The sequence below is a fragment of the Carlito syrichta genome, unplaced genomic scaffold, assembly GCF_000164805.1.
Source record: "Carlito syrichta isolate Samal-C Ts95f unplaced genomic scaffold, Tarsius_syrichta-2.0.1 Scaffold308881, whole genome shotgun sequence".
Taxonomy (NCBI): domain Eukaryota; kingdom Metazoa; phylum Chordata; class Mammalia; order Primates; family Tarsiidae; genus Carlito; species Carlito syrichta.
The window spans coordinates 354653-376310 of record NW_007252977.1 but is presented as its reverse complement, the minus strand read 5'-3'; the positions used below and the strand labels follow the sequence as shown (position 1 = coordinate 376310).

Sequence of the window (21658 nt, the reverse complement as noted above, 5' to 3'; positions counted from 1 at the left end):
TAAAGATGTGAGATGCAATTCAGGGTTAGGCACATAAGTGGTCATCGTACAGGTAAAGTTTGGTACTCTTTTTTTTTTTTTTGAGTTGGAGGCTTCCTCCTGTTGCCCAGGCTGGAGTGCAATGGCACACTCACAGCCACCGCAGTCTCGACTTGCTGTTCTTAGGCGATCCTCCCACCTCAGCCTTCCAAGTAACTGGAACTACAGATGCACACCCCCCTGCCCAACTAGTTGGTTTTGTTTGTTTGTTTGTTTGTTGGTGATTTATTGTAGAGCTGAGGTCTCACCAAGTTGCCCAGGCTAGTCTCGAACCCCTAGGTTCAGGCAATCCTTTTGCCTCAGCCTACCAAAGTGCTGGATTATAGGCTGAGCCACCGCGCCCGGTCAAGTTTGGTACTCTTATTGATGCTATGTGCGCCCTCCCCAGCAGTGTCCCACTAGTGCCAATCCCTTTCTTATCATGATAAATGTTCAGAGTCCATTTATGAATGAGTACATGTAGTACTCAGATCTTTGTTTCTGTGATAAATCACTGAGCACTATAGACTCTAATTCTGTCCAAATTGCTGTGAAGTTCATAATTACATTTTTCTTTATGGCCGCATAATATTCCATCATGTAAATGTACCACATTTTCTTTATCCAGTCCACTTTTGATGGGCAGCACGGTTGGTTCCATGTCTTTGCTATTTGTGAATAACACTGCAATAAACATGGGCTTGCAGGTATCTTTTGAAATTTGGGTTTAAACCTACAGATTTTGACAATGCTCTGCCCAGGGAGCTAATGATTTCCCTAAGAGTGTTTTAGGTGGTCTGGAATTCAGGCACCTTCATGTTTACCTTCAGAATCATATAACCGGGGTGTTAAGTGATGGGATTAAAATCCTGCCGACCTTAAATGCTAAATGGATCAGAGAGGAAAAAAAACTCTTTGCAGCTGGGTAATGGGAAAATTTGACTCAAAGTAATAATGCTTCTGCCTGTAGCTCTTAGTCATCTGATCGTATTGCTCACAGATGGGCTGTTAAAAGAGCTTCAGAAATGGGACCATATGAACTAGGTGAATTTGACAACTGTCAACACTCAGAAAGTCTGAGCATTTTTTATTTAGCTAGACTTTTTAAGGCCATTGCTCTAACTGAAGTTGCAAGTAATTATGCACTTCTCTGTTACGTGAACTAAGATGAATTATCTGGTTGGAAAAAAAAATACAAAAAGCTCATAGCCAACTGATTTTCTGATCCTTCTTGGACCACAAGCAGCAAATTTGGAGGTAAGGGCAATCAAAGGGAAGACCACAGAGTTCTGAGCCCAGATCAGAAGGGGAAATGAACTCCAGCTCTTGATCTTCTTCAATACCAAATGTTTATTTGTGGTGTGTTCAGCATGCCATCTGTTGATAGCTCAGTATTTCAAAGATGATTCAATTAAATCCCACAGCTTGAATATTGAGCATGACAATTGGTAAAATCTAGGAAGAGGGTAATAAAAACACTGAGGTACCATCTCTCTGTGTGGGCTTCCTGAATTTTTAAGTGCTTCTCCACTTTTCAGAATACTGGTCAACTGGAATCTCAGAGTTTTATAAATGAAGGTGACTTGGAAGTTGTCCGTTTCTACATCTTGATTTTTATAGATGAAGAAACTGCTGTCCAGAGAATATAACCGCCTTCTCCAAGGCCCAAGGTAATCCTGGAATCTGTGTTTGAGAGAACTGGAATTCAGGTCAACTCTGAGGCTCAGTTTCTCCATCTGCTCTGAGGAGTGACAGTGACTAGCATCAGTAAAGAACTTTTTGTGACTTGGGGAGTCTCTTCTCTGTGTCAGGCATTGAACAAATAAATGGCACCTGTCCGTCCCTGCATCCTGTGAAGCTCTCTGTGGCCACTGGTGCTGCAGGAATTTTGATGCACCATTAAGAGAAAAAACAGTGCATGCTGTCAGCTCCATTCCCAATGTGCCTGAGTTATGAACCCAGGTAGGAAAAGGAGATGGGGATGACATTCAGACACTCTATCTGACTAATTTTCCTCTTGGGGAGAACAGAAAACAGGCAAAAGAAAGGAAGAAACAATAGAGCTAGAAATTGCATAAATGATAAATGTATCCTATGTACAAAGTCTCTCTCACACAGTTGCCACAGCAGAGTCCCCAAAAGTATTTTTATGATAGGAATTTGAATGACAAATATTATTTTAAAAAATGCTAAGAACCTCAAAAAATGAGGACCTAGTGAAATAAAAATGACCCTACTGTGGTCCTTATAGTCCTGAAAATTTTATCATAATACATTGCTTTATTATTGAGATATTCTGAGTCTAAAACAGACTCAATTATGGCTGTACATTAGCATGACCTGAGAGCCTCCAAAAAAAAAAAAGAATACATAGGCCTGGGCCCCACCATGGACCAATTAAGTCAGTATTCCTAGGACTGGGATTCGCACAGAAATGTTGTAAAATGTTTCCCAAGCTGGGCATGGAGGCTCAAGTCTGTAATTCCAGCACTTTGGGAGGCCAAGGCAAGAGGATTGCCTGACAGTGGTTCGAGATCATCCCGGACTGTTTGATGAGACCTCATCTCTACAATAAATAAAAAAATAAGCTGGACATGGAAGCGCGAGACCGTAGTTCCAGCTACTTGGAAGGCTGAGGCGGAAGGCTCTCCTGAGCCCAGCAAGTCGAGGCTGCGGTGGCCATGAGCGTGCCACTGTACTCCAGCCTGGGTGACAGAGTGAGACTCCAACAACAACAACAACAAAAATGTTTCCCAGATGATTTTCAGCCAGGGCCACTCGTTTAAACTCATAGAACAGTCAGCCATTGCAGAAGCCACACTCTCCCTTGAGTTTCTATTACAATGGGAGTTTATACAAGCTGTGAGGTTGTTTGAATATGTGATGTGTAGGAGGGAGTGCATGGGCAGGCTTGCTATACAGATAATGCTTCATGCTGACCTTTTGGTACATACAATGCATGCATTTTTCAGTGTTCTGCTTTCAGATGTTTGTCACTTGCACTTTCAACCACAGATGTAAATAGTGCCACATCCACTGCTCTCTGCCCCCAAACAAACCAGGTATCCTAATGGAACAGAGGAAAGTGTTCATGTGCATGCCTACGTTGAATGATGAGACTGTGTGTAAAGCTTGTTAAACACCAAATTGTAATTGTAGAGGCGGAAGGATTTGAGAAGTTTATAAAGACAAGTAAGGAATTTAACACACAACTCTTACAAAACCACTTATGGTGACACATTCCTGGGATGAGCCTCTCATTACTTGGAAGCTCTTCTCCCACATCACCTAACACCTTTTCATTTTAAAGCTAAGTGTGCTAGCCCTCTCCCTTATTTCTTGTCTTGAATGGTGTTTGTGTATGAGCAGTGTTTTTCTTGTGTCTCATACTAACCTGGCAATATTCAAAGGTAATTGTCACTCCAAGTTTCTTTCCGATCCTTCCAACAAATCACCTAGACAAAAGAGTCCTTCCCTAACCCTACCTGGGGGTTTCTCTTGACCCCTTATTACTTTCCTTTTGCTATTCCAAAGGACTTCTCCAGAACCTCTACTTCCCTCTTAAGATCAAAATAGGAACCCATTCTTAGTAAGTCTGACCAATAGCAAATAAGATAGATAATCTTGTATGTGACATTCTTTTAAATATTTCATTATACTTCCTTTAAAGTATCATTAAATTATTGAAATGTTTAATTTTCCAAAACAATTGACAGACTTGGTTTGGGTTCCCAGTTGCTCAAGGGGATATGGCAGGCGGATTCAGTTGAGGGTGTGTTTACAATAGTGATTCTCACCCTGGAACGCTTGGTGCTTTGGGGGCTGTAGAACAATGTCGAGGGGTTTCCATATCTGTTATGCTCACCAGGCATCTTGGTTTCCACATCACAGGCTCCCACAAAAATGACAACCTTCTCCTGGTATTTTCACATTGTGTGTGTTTACCTGTTTGTTTCCCACTTAGTATCTGTTTTATTTCCAGCCCTTTAACATTATCTCATTTTGTATTTGTCTTTATCTTATTTTTACAGGTTATTTGTAATTTGTCAAAATTGCTTTGACTTTTTTTTTTATCACTGATGTTAACAAGGCCATTGTAATTGGTGTCATTTTTAAGTTTTGAGTCCTCTTAACTTGTTCACTCCAGTCTCTGATAAAATATTAAATGTGCTAGGACTATGGTCCTGGGTGTATGTTAGATACCATGTCACACCAAAACTTCACAATACACATCATCACTCTTTTTTGATGACTACAACCTAGTTTTACTTATTTTCAACTAAATAATGATCCTGGTATTTTATACTTAGCCTGCTGATAGGGAAGCTATTTGGGGCCAAATTGATGAGTCTTACAAGAGAAGGGAGCAATCTGGGAAACGGACTGATATTCACAGATATCAGTAATGGAATGAATGATGTCTGACCCCTTTCAGCGACACTAATGTGTTTTTCCTGTTTTCTCTCTCTTTTTTTTTTCCTCTGAGAAGAGATCTAGGATCTATAAGAGACAGCTTCTGAGGCAAGAAGAAACTTCTGTGCTATTGGAATAATGCATTCACAGTCACTATCTTCTAGCAAGTAAAATCTCAGAGCTCCATGTACTTAACATCCAGAAGTAGTTAAGTCAAAGAGAAAGAAGAAGCTTGGGTTTCTCAAAGCTCCAGGCATGACAGGTTTTGGATTTTTGGGAGTCCAACAAGAGTCCTTCCATCCCTCTCTCAGCAGGGGAGTTTTCACATGGCCTGAGATTCAGGCCCCAGCCTCCACACTTCTGGCCCTAAGGGCAATACCAAGCAGCAGCCAGTGGCAACTCTTGGCATTCTGGGAGTTTGCCTGCCCAGCCTACCAGACACTTAGGAGATCAGCCTCATCTTCTGGGGCTCCGGAAGATCTACCTGCCACAGTTTGCCGTAAACTGGAGGACTCAGGAGATATGTGTTTGTGTCCTCCTAAACCTGAGGAGATTCAGAACAAATCTTAATAATGAATATTTTAAATATATACCCCTATTAGAACACATTTTCTCCTTACTTTAGTAAACAGAGTAAATGTTTCTGAATTTGTCAAGTTAAAAAGTTTTCTTTTTCTTAAAGGGTTTTTTTTTTGTTGTTTTTTTGAGTTGGAGTCTCACTCGGTTGCCCAGGCTAGAGTGCAGTGGCATGCTCGCAGCCAACCCAGCGTTGACCTGCTAGGCTCCAGTAATCCTTCTGCCTCAGCCTTCCAAGTAGCCAGAACTACAGGCATGCACTACCACACCCGGCTAATGTTTTATTTATTATAGAGACGAGGTCTCACCAAGTTGCCTGGGCTGATCTCAAACCTGCAGGCCCAGGCAATCTACTAGCCTTGGCCTCTCAAAGTGCTGGGATTACAGGCTGAGCCACCTAGCCTGGCCTCTTGCAGGGTTTTAAATGTGGCCAGTTTAGACAAACGGGGGTAAAGAAAGATACTCAATAATGTAAACCTACTATGTCTTTTCATCAACATTAGACACTAAATTACTTTTAAAAGGTCTTCAGGGTGTTGATTCGGCATTCATTTTCTGATGGCTGACTCCACATGGGGCCCCGGAGTGGGCACTGGACAGCTTCAGAGGTAAGGGGGCCATTGCCCTGCTCTGAAGAGCTGAGGGGACAAAGTGGGAAGAGAGGGGGAAGAGAGGAGAGTGGACATTGAAGCAGAAAAGTTGGGAGGCTTTGATAAATGCAACAATAAAAACAAAGGATGGAGACATAAAGAGAAGAGATGGCTGATTCTTAGAGGCAATTAGATGGTTCCAGAAAATTACCATTTGAGGGAGCTCTGGTGGAAGGCCAAGCTTCTTCTGCCAGGCAGGCTCTGGTGCAGGAGGACTTAGGGCATGCTCTCTGCCTGGTGTGGAATTGGTGTTTCCCCAAAACAGGTCGAACGCCCTCTCTGGGGAACACATTACATAAGAACGATTCATTGTATCTTTACACTTAGAGAAGTGGAGGGGCTTTTGCAAAATAGCTTGGTGGTTAGTCACACTGTCGTTTTAGACAATTCATGGCTTTAGACAATTGCTCTTTCTACTAAAAAATCTGAACCACAGAACAATCAAGGAAGAAAGATTTGTGGAGCTAACAAAATAATTAGTGATGAAATTTAAAACATGCAGGAAGAAAGACTTGTGGAGTTAACCAAAATAATTGTGATGAAACCTAACACATGCAGTTCCATTTCCTTCACACATTTTGGTATGCCCATGTCTAGTCCTGTATTACTGCTAATAATATGGAAATGCCATACAGTGAGCCATGATTGATGGGATACCTTAATTATCCTAAGAGATTAACGGCGCCTTGTAAAATGCACTATTAAGTCTGTTCCTTGCTTCAGGCATTTGTTTTTGAGAACAAATGTGTAATTGCTAGGGAGGAAGTCTCAGAGAAACTCTTTGTAGGATTCAATAGCCATGTCTCCCACTAGCATAAAATGAAGGTTTTTCTCAGTTGTTTTCTGTTTTTACAATGTATTGGTGTGGTGGCACAAATGTCTATAGAAATCAGACAGGCAAATTGAGAACCTTAAAAGATGCTGTTTAATGCAAAGTGCCTGTCAAGATCTGCTTCCTACCCTCACACTGACCCCTCCCCTCACATCCAAGCAGAATAATCTCTACCGCAGGCATTCTGGCCAGCCTGGGTGACCAAGGGCACTTTATTTTAAAAATTGGCTGGGGCTGGCGGGGGAGTTCAGCCGTAATCCCAGCACTTTGGGAAGCCGAGGCGAGAGGATTGCCTGAGCCCGGGGGTTCGAGACCAACTTGGGTAACTTGGTAAGACCTCATCTCTACAATAAATCTCAAAAAATTTACTGGGCGTGGTGGCTCGCACCTGTAGTTCCAGTTACTTGGAAGGCTGAGGCAGAAAGATTGCCTGAGCCCAGCAGGTCAAGGCTGCAGTAGCCGTGAAGCCACATTTGCCTCTTGAGTGTCAGCCCCCTTTTCAATCTGTGAAAGGTGAATAATAAAGTTTACTTCTTTCTTTCTTACCTGGTTGCAATCTTTCATTATTCCCACGGCCCCAGCACTGGCTCTGGCCCACTTTGCCTCAACTGACCCTTTCAGATGTGGTGCCTCACATTTGTAATCCCAGCACTTTGGGAGGTTAAGGTGGGAGGATTGCTTGTGGCCAGGAATTCAAGACCAGCCTGGGCCACATAGCAAACCCTTGTCTCTCAAAGAAAATAAAAAATAAAGAAATAAAAATTATCTGGGTTTGGTGGCATGTGCCTGTAAACCCAGTACACAGGAGGCTGAGGCAGGAGGATCACTCGAGCTTAGGAGTTTGAGGCTGCAGTGAGCTAGGATTAGGTTACTGCACACCAGCCCTCAATGACAGAGTGAGACCTGGTCTCTAAAATTAATAAGTTAAAAAATAAAACACTCAAGGGATCCAACTTTAGCCAGCATTGCTGCTTGTCTAGTTCTACTTCTAGTCACTGAGGTCACATCCCCACTCTGTACCCCATTTCTGGTTTTTGAGACTTAGTCCTCCCTATTCAGCATCCACATTTCTTGAGGCCTGGTCTCATTGGTCTTTTTTTTTTTTTTGAGTCAGAATCTCATGCTGTTGCCCAGGCCAGAGTGCAGTGGCATGCTCACAGCCACCACAGCCTTGACCTGCTGGGCTCAGGTGATCCTTCCGCCTCGGTCTTCCAAGTAGCTGGAACTACAGGCACCTTCTACCATGACCAGCTAATATTTTGGTTTATTGTAGAGACAAGGTCTTACCAAGTTACCCAGACTGGTCTCGAACCTCTGCACTCAGGCAATCCTTTCTCCTTGGCCTCCCAAAGTGCTGGGATTATAGGCTTGAGACACTGTGCCTGGCTCAGTGGTCCTTACATTGCTTTCCCCGCTTCCTTAACTCACCTGCTAGGATCTAGTGTTTCATCCTACCCTCAGACCTGTCACTTCCAAAACAGACCATGTCTGGAATCCCTCTTGTCATATGCTGCCTACCCAGGAAGAGGACACAGCCATCACTTTCCACAGTCCAGTGACAATGTTATAGCTGCACCATGAGTAAGGAGTTGCCAACACACTGAGAGTCAAATATTGAGTCCTTTAATGCTGGCGGTCAAGAGCAGGCTCACACCAGAAAGAGACTCTTGACCCCGAATGAAGCAAGCAAGGGGTTTATATAGCAACAACCATAAGGTTACAGAGTTTTGGTTCTGGGTAGGGAACAAAGGAGATTTTCCAAAGTACAGTTTGTTAAACCATAGGGAGAGGATGTGTAAATTACATATGTGACAGAACTGTCTCAGGAAAATAGCCCTCCAGGGGAGGGAACGGAGAAGCCATAAATCATGGGAAATGATTTATGGCCTACTGTAAAGGTTAGGGCGGTCGTATGGAGGAGGGGTGAGGGGGGACCTGGAAGACAAAATGGAAGAACTACTACAAAATGGAGTTACCTTGGTTAAGTCACTAACAGCTATTTCAACATCATCGTCTTGGGTCATGGCTTATTACATAGAAGCATGGAAGCCCAGTGGTTAAGAATCTAGGCTTTGGAGTTTCACTGTCTTGGTTCCAATCCTGTCTCTACTACTTCCTACCCATGTAATTCTGAGCAACTTGCTAAGCCTGAGTTTCCTTATCTGCAAAGTGATTATAGTGGTGATAATAATAATGGTACCCATTTCACAGGGCCATTGAAGGAGTAAGTAAAATAATCTGTGCTAACTAGTCAGTGTGTAGGAAGTGTTAGAAGCATCCATCTCCTGTCTCACTCCCACTTACCCACAGGGGTTCCCTTGGTTTGTCCCATTGCACTGAAAGCCCTTTACAGGGCATATCTTGTCAGGCACAGTGGCTCATGCCTGCAATAATCCCTGCACTTTGGAGGCTACAGCAGCAGGATTGCTTGAGCCCAAGAATTTGAGACCAGCCTGGGCAACATAGGGAGATCTCGTCTCTACAAAAAAAAAAAAAAAATTAGCTGGGCATGGTGGCATGCGTCTGTAGTCCCAGCTACTTGGGAGGTTAAAGAGGGAGAATTGCTTGATCCTAAGAGTTTGAGACCAGTCTGGGCAATATAGCAAGACCTCGTCTCTACAAAAAAAGTTTTTTTAATTACCCAGGTTTGGTGGTTTGCCCCCATTGTCCCAGCTACTTGGGAGACTGAGGAGGGAGGGTTGCTTAAACCCAGAACATCAAGACAGTGGTGAGCTGTGATTGTGCCACTGCACTCCAACCTGAGAGACAGAGTGAGACCCCCAATTCAAAAATAATAAATAAATAGAGCACATCTCAGCAGGTTGCTCCCTAGACTAAAAACCCCTTGAAAGGAGGGACTCTGAGATACTTAGAATAAACTTAATTCACATTTTGCCTCAGCATAACCACTTGTGCTTAGACTGACACACTTTGAATCGAGCACAGATTAGACATAGATAAATTTCCAATAACCAGGTTTTAGGAAGCATTCTGACATTTTACTGCAGGCTAAGCTGACAGTCTACCCCATCCCCTCGGCAAATCTCCATCAGGGCAAGAAAAGGACAGCTCAACCTTTCAATTCATGGTTGAGCATAATAATCTCTAAGAAACTTTCAGGTTCTGGCCAACGTCATAGAAATAATAAGACAACCTTTTTGCTAAGGAGTTTGTGGATTGCAACCGTCTGACTGGTCTCTTGCAGGAAAAGTCCTTCCCCTTGTTTCCTTCCATCTAGCCCACCACCCAAGGGCATGAGAGTCTAATTTCTGGCAACATCAAGATCTAGGACTTAAGTGGCTACAATCAACATCAAAGACCCGCAGCCCTGAACATTCCTTTTGGCCCAGACCCGTCCTCACCCCAAAGACCCTTAAATATACCCAGTTCTTGGCTCTTCAATGCCACACTAGCTGTGGCCCCCTTTCCAATCTGTGAAAGGTGAATAATAAACATTACTTTGGCCTGGCACAGTGGCTCAATTCCAGCACTTTGGGAGGCAGAGGCGAGAAGCTTGCCTAAGCCCGCTGGTTCGAGACCAGCATGGGCAACGTGGTGAGACCTGTCTCTACAATAAATCAAAAAACTAGCTGGGCACGGTAGCACGCGCCTGGAGCTCCGGCTACTTGGAAGGCTGAGTGCAAGGATTGCCTGAGCCCAGCGAGTGGAGGCTGCAGTGGCCAGGAGCGTGTCACTGCACTCCAGCCTGGGCGATGGAGTGAGACTCCAACTCAAACACAAACAAACAAACAAATAAATAAACGTTACTTCCTTCTACTTCTTACTTGGTTGCAATTTTGCATTATTCCCCGCAGTACTGGCACCACCCCACTTCGACTCAGTTTACTGCAAAGGGAAAAATACCTTGGCTGGGCAAGGAAGGTCCTGATGATCTGGCTCCTGCTTGTATCCCTAGCTCTGGCCACACTGACCTGCTGCTGGTGGGTGCCCAGAACATACCAGGAACCCTCAGGTCTCTGGTTACTTCTGCTGTGCCCTTTGCTAGGAACGCCCTTTCTCGGTGAACATGTGGTTGGCTTTGGAGATCACTGAGAACTCTGCTTTGTGCCCGACTGTGGTCTGTCCTTCAGTTACATGACCTCACGTAGGTTTGTTTACATGTACATTTTCCCACTAAACTAAACATTTTGAGGGTTGGGGCTGTGATTGAACTGCCTAGTCCATGCCTGAGCCTGAAAGAATCATCAGACACAGCAGCACTATGCACAGAAACGGATGCAGGGAATCTTGGAGTTGAGGTGTGGGATGTGCACAGCCCAGCCCAGTACAGGTGACAGGGCAGGGAGAAGGCTCTCAAGATACTTTCTTTGTCTTTGCTTTTTGCCTTCCTCCTGATCTGCTTTCTCCCTCTTTGGGCTCAGCGTCTTTTCCCAATTTATTGTAAATGAGAAAAACGCGATTGCGTTTGATATCTGTGACATGCATGAGATGACCCTGTGCCATCTCTAGACACAATTTATTTTATTACATAGAATCATTGCAGCGTCCTTACTGGGCTCAGAATGTAGCTTTTTATTTTATTTTATTTTATTTTTTGAGTTGGAGTCTCACTCTGTCGCCCAGACTGGAGTGCAGTGGCCCCTCCCGGCCACCTCGACCTGCTGGGCTCTGGCAATCCTTCCGCCTCAGCCTCCCAAGTAGCCGGAATTACAGGCATGCGCTACCACGCCTGGCTGATAGAATGTAGCTTTTTAAAATTTCATATTTAAATTGCCATGAGATGGAATATTAAGCATATACACATCCCATCAAAACTTATTTAAGCCTCAAAATTAAAAATGTGTGACTCTTAATTGCCAGAACAGCTAACAATGGCTAAAGGGAAATTTAGTTTTGTCTTTAGGAATATGTGCTTCCTCTGCCACGTAATAATGACCAACAAGTGACATCTTCTTAAGGTTCAATAAAGAAAACAGGACTGTATTTTATATCTGAAACATCAACATAGTTCCCATGAAAGACAGGAAATATGTATTCTGTGCAGGTGTAAATTTGTTCTACCAGCTAATTCCCTTGGTAGTTGTCTGGTACATGGATCATGCAGATTTCCTTTAAGACAAAAATCAAAAACACTTCCCCCACCCTAAACAATGGTTCATGTGAAAGCATGCCATTTTATGTTTCCTGGACTAACTGAAAAAATAGTTAAAACTATTTTAAACATTGTAATCTTTGATTGAGTAGCTGAGAAAATAATGTGATGGAAGGATGTCAGTTTCAAGAACCCCGTGTTTCAGAGAAAAAACTAATGTCTGAGGGTAGAGTAGACTGGAACTTAAGAGCTCCTCTTCCAAGTTATGGTGCAGTTTGACGGCTGTGATGAAAGGTAGGAAACACTAGAGGAAGGAGGGGAAAAAGCTATGACATGCCTGCAATGTGGAAATTTTGCCCATTCTGCTAAAAAATAGTGTGAGTGTGGACTTCCAGTATATTCCAGAGATAGGAAGCAGCGACAGGTCATTTGTGACCATATTATTTTTTCCTCCCAACTGGGACACTTCTGAGTATGCTGGGGCACTATGACTTAGGACTAACCAGTGCTGGCTGGTCTGTATGGGAAAACCCAGAACATACGGTCACCCCTTCCTAGGTCACCCTGAGGCTCTGCGCTTACAGTTGGCTCTAAACAACAAGTGGCCTCAAAGGATGGAGAACCATTGAGGAAGGTTGATTTGGGAACCCTCCATGGTGTTTCAAAACTGCCTGGCAAAGTTTCAAATGGCCCAACCCTCAAGGATTCTTCTGGCAGGGAAATCATCTACAACTTGTCTCTGTGACTCATTTGTCCTCTTCAGGTAGAATCAACCAGGGTGTATGTCTTCAAGCCAACCTTGGGTTCAGTCATTTTTTTAAATCTGATTTCACAGTGTAATCACTTCAAGTTCTGAAAAATACAGACAGGCTCCAACTCTAGATATTCTAATTTAATATAGCTGAGATGAGCCCAGGCATCTGTATTTTTAAACACTTCTCTGGTTATTTTGATGCCAGGTTAAATTTGGCAGTCCTTTTGTGTTTATCATGAGGCTATGGGGTTTAAAAAAAGGCCATGCATTTCAAATTTCCAGTAGGAAGATTAGAAGTTAAAAGCCAATAGGGGAAGAGAGACTATTAGAGAGGAACTGAAATGTTTTCCACAATGTAATTATAATTTTTATAGGACCAAAATGGGAGCAAGTTGTCTAAAAATGTGTGTTTCTATTTTGTCGTGTTTATTGGCTCAGGAAAAATTTGAAGATTTACAGATGAGGTGCTTTTTGAATCAAGGTTATACAATTTTAACAGGGGGATACAACATCAATAAGGGTACCTGATCTCAACTCAGGCAAAGTGGGGACTGAAGGGAGGCCCAAACTTTACCGGTACGATGACCACTTGTATACCTAACCCTGAATTGTACCCCACATATTTAAAAAATAAATAAATAATAGTAAAAAAATTAGCAATTCTAAACTACTGCAAAATAAATATTGCTCAAAAGAGCTGTTATTTCACCCCCCACAAAAAGATTTTAACAGACAATAGAATTTGGTAAAGGAATCCAGCAAAAGTTTGTGAAGGAAACTGCATGAAGAAAGGTGTGGAGCTAGCTGTAAACTGTGTGGTCAGTGCTCATATCTGTTTTGCTCTCTACCGCAGCCCCTGGCATATAATGGTGGAATCATGAAAAATATTTATTGAAAGTGAAAGGATGGAAAGCCAACATGGAATGGCTTAATGAAATAATCTTAACTAAAGTGCAGTCATTTTGACACTGCCTAGTTCTGTCATGTTTTCTTAGCAAAATTACCTAGCCTGCCCTCTAATCACTAGCCAAGGACAGAAGTGGTTTTTTAGAGGTAGCTACTGATAATTGTTTCACAACCCCTCCCCAGCTTGTTTTGTATTAATTAGCCTTTCTCTTCCCAGTAGTTGCCCCTCAGCCACAAAAGTGGTAATTAATCTCATCTGTTACGGTCAGCCTTTGGTGAGAGCCCACCAGCCCACATGCCCACCTGCTGGAGTCATGAGAGGTGTTGTTCCGACAGTGCCAAGGTACAAGACCTACTATGTCAACACCCAAGAATGCAGGTGCTGGATATTTTTACTAACCCTACTTCATTATAGAAACCTTAAGGTTGGGCTCGGTGGCTCAACCTGTAATCCCAGCGTTTTGGGAGGCCGGCCGAGGTGAGTGGATTGCCTGAACCTCTGGGTTTGAGACCTGCCCGGGCAACTTGGTGAGACCTCATCTCTACAATAAATCAAAAATTAGCCGGGTGTGGTAGCGCGTGCCGTAGTTCCAACTACTTGGAAGGCTGAGGCAGAAGGATTGCCGGAGCCCAGCAGGTCGAGGCTGCGGTGACCGGGAGCGGCCACTGCACTCCAGTCTGGGCGACGGAGTGAGACTCCAAAAAAAAAAAAAAAACCCTTAAAAGCACGCTTACCCCACCCCCAGGCCACGTTGCTTGCAGCACTGCAGCATTCAGAATCTATCCTGAATATAAATAAACCCTTTTGTTTTGTCTTTGCAATTCTTTTTTTTTAGATTAGAAAATATAGTTTATTTAGAAAGTAAATTGGAGAGAGAGAGGGAGGAAGAGGGGATTCACCTCCCCAAGGGAGAGGAGGGGGCCAAAGCTTAAGAAAACATGGCCTAGCCATAGCTGAAAGAGCACATGGTCACATCATCACTTAGCAAGGGAATGGTCTGCCTTTGCAATTTTTTGCATCTTTCATGGGAGGATCTGACCTAACAGAAAGGTAAATGGCTTTTGGGGGAAACACCATTATATGAGAATGACTCTTATTCATTTATTTATAGTTAATGAAGAAATGGAAGCATAGAAACACAAAACAGCATGCCCAAAGTATTTGGGGAGGGCTGGTCTTTGTTAACTTTTATTAGTCATACAATTTTGCACCCTATTTATAAGCCCAACTCTCAGGGACTACTGAGGAAAGTAAATCCATGAACCAAATACCACCCCCCTTCCTCCCTCATGTCCAGTGAGAGTAGGATGCTTTCTAGTTGAAAGAGATTATGAAAGCATTAGGCTGTTATGTTGAAACCAAGCCTGATCTGATTACTTCGCGCCTGCCTCTGCTTGATTGCTAAAGAAAAAGAACTTTGTGTCCGTGCCTATTTAAGAATTATTACTTTCAAGTCTTAGAGGAGAAAGTTATACAACTGCAAAAATATCTTTCTTATCTTAGCACAACATTCCTTTCACTATATCAGGTGGTCTCTGAGTACCTATATATTAGGTGTCTTTCTAGGGACTGAGGACTTCTTTTTTTAGGAACTTATTTTATTTTTGAGTCGGAGTCTCACTGTTGCCCAGGCTGGAATGCAGTGGCACGCTCACGGCCAGCTCAGCCTCAACCTGCTAGGGCTCAGGAGATCCTTCTGTCTCAGCCTTCCAGATAGCTGGAACCCCAGGCACGCACCACCATACCTGGCTAATTTTTTGATTTATTGTAGAGACAAGGTCTTGCAAAGTTGCCCTGGCTGGACTCGAACAACTGGGCTCAGGCAATCCTCTTGCCTTGGCTTCCCAAAGTGCTGGGATTACAGGCGTGGGCCACCGAGGAACTTGTTTTAAAAGAAGTATAGATTGCAAATCTTTTTCTCTAGAACCTTAGAGTAAAGAAGATAATATATATACAAGGCTTCCAGAGGGTGGAAGAAGAAACAGTTATGTGTCTTGGCATGAAACACCCTTGTTATGAAGACAATATCCCTGCCCTTTCCCCACTACAATCACAGCCAGAAGGACCCTGGGAGGGACCAGATGACGGTCAGTGCACACAGCCCTGCTCTCCCAGGCACCAGGTCTCTCTGGGCATTTCGTCATAGTGAATTATGTTTAAAAGTAGGGCAAACTAAAAAGCAGTTTCATTTGGAATATGAAAGTGTCTGTTATTTTATGGACTTGAGTGGGCAGGATGCGTAAGCAGGTGGTTTTTCAAATTGCCGGACTTTCCAGATGCTGCTCACTATTGCAGCTGTTCATACTTTAAACTCCTTAAAAACGTAGCCAATGCTGCTGTTAATTGAAAGAGTATCCCACACCACGAGATTTTTCATAATTCAAGGATATTTAGTGTACCTTGCCTTAAATTTTAATAAATAATATGAAATTTTATCATTTAAAGCCAACTTTTTCATTATAATTAAGAACTGGATGGAGAAACCTTTTTTTAAAAAAAAAATAAGCATTGAAGACGTGTATAATTGTTGGCTGAACTTGAAAGGATTTCAGATGCTTAATAATGAATAATGGTCCCCACTTTATATCAGTATTGTGAGAACAATTTTCCACCAAAGAATGATATTTTATAATGCTGGAGGTCCTGAATTCTAGGCATGGTTTGATATGTGTCAGAATATCAATAGCCAGCTTGCAAAGCTGTCTCCTAAGCAAATAAACAACAAAACTGATATTAATTCCAATAGAAGATAATTTAAGATGGTGCTAAGTACTTTGAGACAATCTGATCTTTTAGATCTTATGCCTTAGCTATGTACACATCAAATAAACATAATTATGTAAATGACTATTATTCCAATATTGATCATCCATTGCTCTGAAATGCTTTCTAGTTGAAAGGGATCACAGAGGCAGTAAACCATTACGTTGAAACCAAAACTGTTACAGAAAATTTTGTCTGTGCATATTTAAGAATCATTACATTCTAGTTTTAGAAAAGAAAGTTATGAGCACATATTATTTTCCAACCAAGACCTCCTCTCAGATATCCCGATTTGTCTCAGTGCTGATCTCAGAATCATCTAAACTCATTTCTCCTCTGTGATGAATCCATAATCTTGTCTATTCTTCTTTAATAATACATCTCAAAATATGTTTGGAGCAGTAACTATGTGAAAACATGAATGGCATTTTAAACTTTGTTAGCCCCTAATTTCTCTCAGTGTTTAAAAAAAAAAAAAGGAATTGGAGTCTAGCTTGGTAACCATTATGTTCCCTTCCAACTCTAAAAATCTGTCATTTTGTGCTGATACGGTTCGAGCCCCAATGCCACATCACACTGTCCTTCTAATTTCACATAGAGCTGATGCAATTTCATCTGAACCCTTTTCTGCCCATCCAGACTGGCTAACTTTTGTTATATTCCGTACTTTCCACCAGGACCATTTTCCCAAAGCCCACCTTCCTCATGCCACACCCATGCTTGTAGTCTTCCTTGATTCCCACACAAGTCCTGGATTTGGGACTCTGTCATTTGGCCATTATCAGTCTTTTCACCTTTATCACCTACCACCCTCCCACATGAACTCTCAAATCCCAACCCAAATGAACTGCTAAAACTTCCCTGTGTGAGACACTCTCGTGTCCATACCTGGCTCATTTAGAATGCCTTCCTGTGCTTTATTCCAGCTATTTGCATTCCATCTGTCCTCCATGACCCAACTCCGATAACAGTACTTCCTTCACGCCCTTCTCCTTAAACTGTCTATTTCGCATCCTCCTTCTCTTCACCCTGCTAACTGATAGACAGGAGCGTCTCCCTAACATTTCTTATCAATACCATTTACTACTTAAAAACCTTCTCGTTGTGCAATATTCAATGCTACCGTATTTACTTTCAATTTATTGTAGTATATATTTGGTCTATTTCCAAAAAGTAATGAGAAAGCTTGGGATAGAGACAACATAAAATAGCATTCCAGCCGGGCTCAGTGGCTCAGCTTGTAATCTCGCGGTTTGGGAGGCTGAGGTGAGTGGATTGCCTAAGCCCGTGGGTTCGAGACCCGCCCAGGCAACTTGGCGAGAACTCATCTCTACAATAAACCAAAAATTAGCTGGGCATGGTAGCGCATGCCTGTAATTCCAGCTACTTGGAAGGCTGAGGCAGAAGGATCGCCAGAGCCCAGCAGGTCAAGGCTGCGGTGGCTGGGAGCGGCCACCGCACTCCAGTCTGGGCGACAGAGTGAGACTCCAACTCAAAAAAAAAAAAAAAAAATAGCATTCCAGTTAAAAAGGGAAGCGAAAATACAATACCATATGTGGGAGAGAATAAGTAACATCAATTAATGAAACTTAAAATCTAGCCATAGATTTGAAACTACTTCCTGGTGGTCAAGGCAAAACAAAAAACAAAAACAAAAAAAAATAAACAAACAAAAACACCACCATTAATTAATATTTGGCAGTGACTTTGTGTGCTTTTAAACATTTTATCTGTATGCATCTTGTCTCACTAACTGTAATATTTGTGATTGTTAAGATTTATTTTAGACATTTGTATACCTAACCCTGAATTGTACCCCACATCTTTAAAATAAAATTAAAAACGTTTATTTTAGGAGTTATGTCCAAAGCATCTAATATAGCATATTGCAAGAGTTTGTTAAGTAAATTAATTGATGACCAATATGATACCGGATCATAAATTTGAAACCATTTTTTTAATCTAGAAAATTCAAGTACATAACAAACACATGAATGCAGATGTGACATAAGAAGATACGGAAATCTTAGAGGGAGAATAAAGGGTTTGAGTCTGTGACCACTTTAGAGGCAATTGAAGAAGGCATTTGTAATCTACTTAATATTTTGGGAGTAGATGTTTATAATGATCTCTCATAATATGGAGTAGTAAACTTTAAAAAAGATAATAAAAAGCAAAATTTTACTGGAACTAAAGTGTATACTTTATGTCATAACCACTAATGGAATAGGTGATAATACTCTGCCTTCTTGAAATACAAATTCACAGCACACACAGCTTTGCGCTTTCCTTCCCTCCCTAAATAGCTATTTTATGGGACTACTGAAAAGATACTGTGCAGATACACTGTTGTTCTTCACACTTTATATTGGGCTTCATTTCTTCTCTACCTAAAGGTTTTTTTTTCTTGGCATAAGGATGCTGTTAAAATGCAGGGAGCTGGGTGCAGTGGCTCACGCCTATAATCTCAGCACTTTGGGAGGTGGAGACGAAAGGACTGCCTGAGACCATGAGTTTGAGACCAGACCGGGTAACATGGCTAGACCTCATCTCTATAATAAATAAAAAAATTAGCTGACCGTGGTGGTGTACACCTGTAGTTCCAGCTACTTGGAAGGCTAAGGAGGAAGGATCACCTGAGCCAGGCTGATGGAGGTTCTGGTGGTCATGAGTGTGCCACTGCACTCCAGTCTGGGTGACAGAGTGAGACTCCGACTTAAAATTAAAAAAAAAAAAAAATGCAGGAAACACCCTAGTTCGCCACTGTTCAATAGAGATTTCTGTATGATGGAAAGGTTTTATATCTGTGCTATCCAAGTAATACAGATATGTTCTATATCTATGCCATAAGCCTCACATGTTGCATACTCAAAATGTGATGAGTACAACTGAGAAACTGAACTTTAAATTTTATTTAATTTCAACTGCTTGAAATTTAAATGGAAATAGTCACAAGTTGCTAGTCTAATGTATTGGACAGAGCAGCTTTAACAGGGTTGCTTGCTTTTAGAACAGACTTTACCTTACTTGATTGGGTACCTTTAATGGTTTCTTTATTATCATGAGAGGTTTTAAGCTACTGTGCATTAACAGTAAAGTTTTGGGTGTCTTCATTCTTTTAAGAAGCCTATGTTGTCAAAAGTAAAATTTAAGGAAATTTATTATTTACTGTCATGGTCACAGGGAGAGAATCATCCTTGTTTTTACTACTGCATTTGTGCTTGGTCTTGAGGGTAAATATTTATGAAATAGGAGTCTCCATAGGTATAAGTAGACCTTTGTTCACTAGCCCTACTGGGGTACAGGCATTCTGGGCAGAATTTGCATTTGTCGGCTTGATGGCATTCTCTGAAGTCCTCTCTAGGCGAGGCATCTGAGTAAGCAGGACTGCCAAATTCTTCTCAAGGTGGACTTTTTTTTAACTGTCCCGTTTTGCTCACAGCTCTAGGAGCAAATAGGTGGGGTTTGGTTTCTTTAGGCCAGCAGGAGCTTGCTCTGGCCCTTTCTTTTAATTTCTTTAATTTGAGGATCCCTGCACATGCCCTTTGAATGCTATTTTGTAAACTGCTATTTCCTCTAAGCCTGTTATGCTGTTTTTCCATCTGTGTTGAAGTCTCTTTTCCCAGTGGGGCCTTTCTTTCTCAACTTAGTCATGCTCTGTGTGGAGACCCACATCCACACTGCTGGCCTCTCTGACTCATCCCGGGAGGTTCGCTTGCTCCAGGGAATCTCACTCACACTGCAGTGGAACAACAGGGAGGCTCTAGTGAAGAGAACCCTTTCTGAAATCTGTCTCTCTTCCTGGCAACTCTCCTTCTTGTTCAAAGCTACATGAGAAAGGGGGGAGAAAAAAAACTCTACAAATGTCCTTCTCCCTTTAAGGTAATGCTTTTTTGTAAATAGTTTTTGGCAATTCTAATTTCCAGTTTATAAGGCACTTTTGCTGTTGCTATTGCTTTTGAATATTCCATAATCTGGCTAGTCAAAAAGCCTGCAAATGCTCCAATTTTCCTTTTTCCTACACCAGAAAGCCAAGAGAGTCAATTCTGACAGTTACATTTTCCTTCCAGTTACAGATTAAACTGTTCTCCCTTTTGAAATATATTATTCATAAATATGAACAGTCTCTGAACTATGGCTCCTCCCATCCATAGATAGGACGCAGGGGGTGGAAATTGTTCATGTATCTCATTGGTTGCTCTGGGGTTGTGCAGGATTGGATCTTCACACCCTAATCCTGGAAGCTAGGTTTTTTCCCAACCCTCCCAATTTCTCAAGGAAAACCCTCTGCCATCCCATGGTATCCCTGTCCAGCTGGGTTCAGACAATAAACGTCTCCCAGTGGACTTGCTAAAAGGGTCAAAGTTGAGTAGCAATGACAATAATAATAATTTTTTAAAAAAGACCCTGACTACTGACCAGATCTAAGTTTGGTCAATAACCCAATCCATTCATCTATTTTTTAATATCACCAAGCACGTAAAAAGAAACTCCAACCCGAATATCCCACTAGCTCAGGGCAGGCTGACCTAGATAGAAAGGGGCAACTTTTCACACCTCAGTAGAGGTGCCCATAAGAGAAACAAGAGGCATAGGTTATTTTTGCCTTAGTAAATCCACTTAATGGTGCACAAGTGCTCTGTTTTTCTAGTTAAAACGCCATACACACACACACACACACACACACACACACACACACACATGCACATATATATACACATACACATTTTTTCTTATCTTTAGTTCTAAGCACTTCTATCCATTTTTACTACTTTTCCAAAAATCACTTCATATGATTTTAACTGTAGGAACATGTTCTGTCTTCTAACTCTCACCCTTGCCACAAGACCTTACGCAGTTATCTTACTGTCTTGATTCCATATGCAATGGGGACCTGTCACTAGACTTTCAACCCGAGAACGGAAAGCAACCATGTCGTCCTCCCGAGGAATAGGGACCTATCTGTGGCTGGGTCAGGAGGTTCATTGCCAGGAAAAAAAAAAAAAAAAAGTGTAGTTTTACGAACTCCTACAAAACTCACCCCAGCTAAATTCCAGCTGAACTAACAGGAGGAGGAGGATGGGGGAAGGGAGATGTGACATTTCTGACGGCCGCGGGCGCTCGCACACTCGGAGCCCAGAAAACGGCGTGTGCGCGGCAAAGCTAAAAAGGATGTGCGGGCCGCTTGCCAGAGGAGGGCTGTCCCGGCCCTGACAGCGGCCGCTCCCGGGGACGCCCCTTCCTCGCCGGCCGCCACGGCTTACCTTGACCACGTCGTCGTTGAGATGCTTGGGGTCGCGGTTGACCAGGTCGATCTCCTTGGTGTGCGCGTCGTATACTTGCTTCTCGCTCACCTCGTCTGCCATGGCCTTGTTGTTGGGCTTGTAGATGTTGCCGTGCTCCCGGATGGGAACCGTATAGAGATGTCCCTGAGGAGGGCGGACCGCCAAGGGTGGAGGGGAGGGTGGCGACGGCGGGCAGGGAGAGAAAAACCGAAGAGGAAGACAAGCGATCAGAAGTCAGCCCGGCGGCTGGGGACCCCCGAGCTTGGAATCGAACTAGCCGCTTCGACAGCGACGGCTCCGCGCTCAGAAACCTCCCGCGCGCCGCCAGCTTTTAAGAGGATCTAGTGGAGGACACCACACCCCTCCGTACCAGGCTGGGAGCGCCGGCCTCCCCCGCCCGCCGCCAG

General features: G+C 42.8%; 1 protein-coding gene across 5 annotated transcripts in view; it reads right to left on the bottom strand.

Annotated features, from left to right (window-relative positions):
- CAV1 (caveolin 1) overlaps positions 1 to 21658 on the bottom strand; it is a 68067-nt gene that overhangs the window by 19589 nt on the left and 26820 nt on the right. For 4 of the 5 annotated variants that reach the window (XR_002482435.1, XM_021716725.1, XM_008066338.2 and 1 more), the window contains exon 2: positions 21231 to 21395. Coding sequence is in view for 4 of the 5 variants with exons in the window: in XM_008066338.2 (XP_008064529.1) it covers positions 21231 to 21395 (165 nt within the window). In the remaining variant the exon portion in view is untranslated. Of the gene's footprint in view, positions 1 to 21230; positions 21396 to 21529; positions 21650 to 21658 lie in introns of those variants that run through there. The other variant, XM_021716723.1, reaches the window with a different exon arrangement.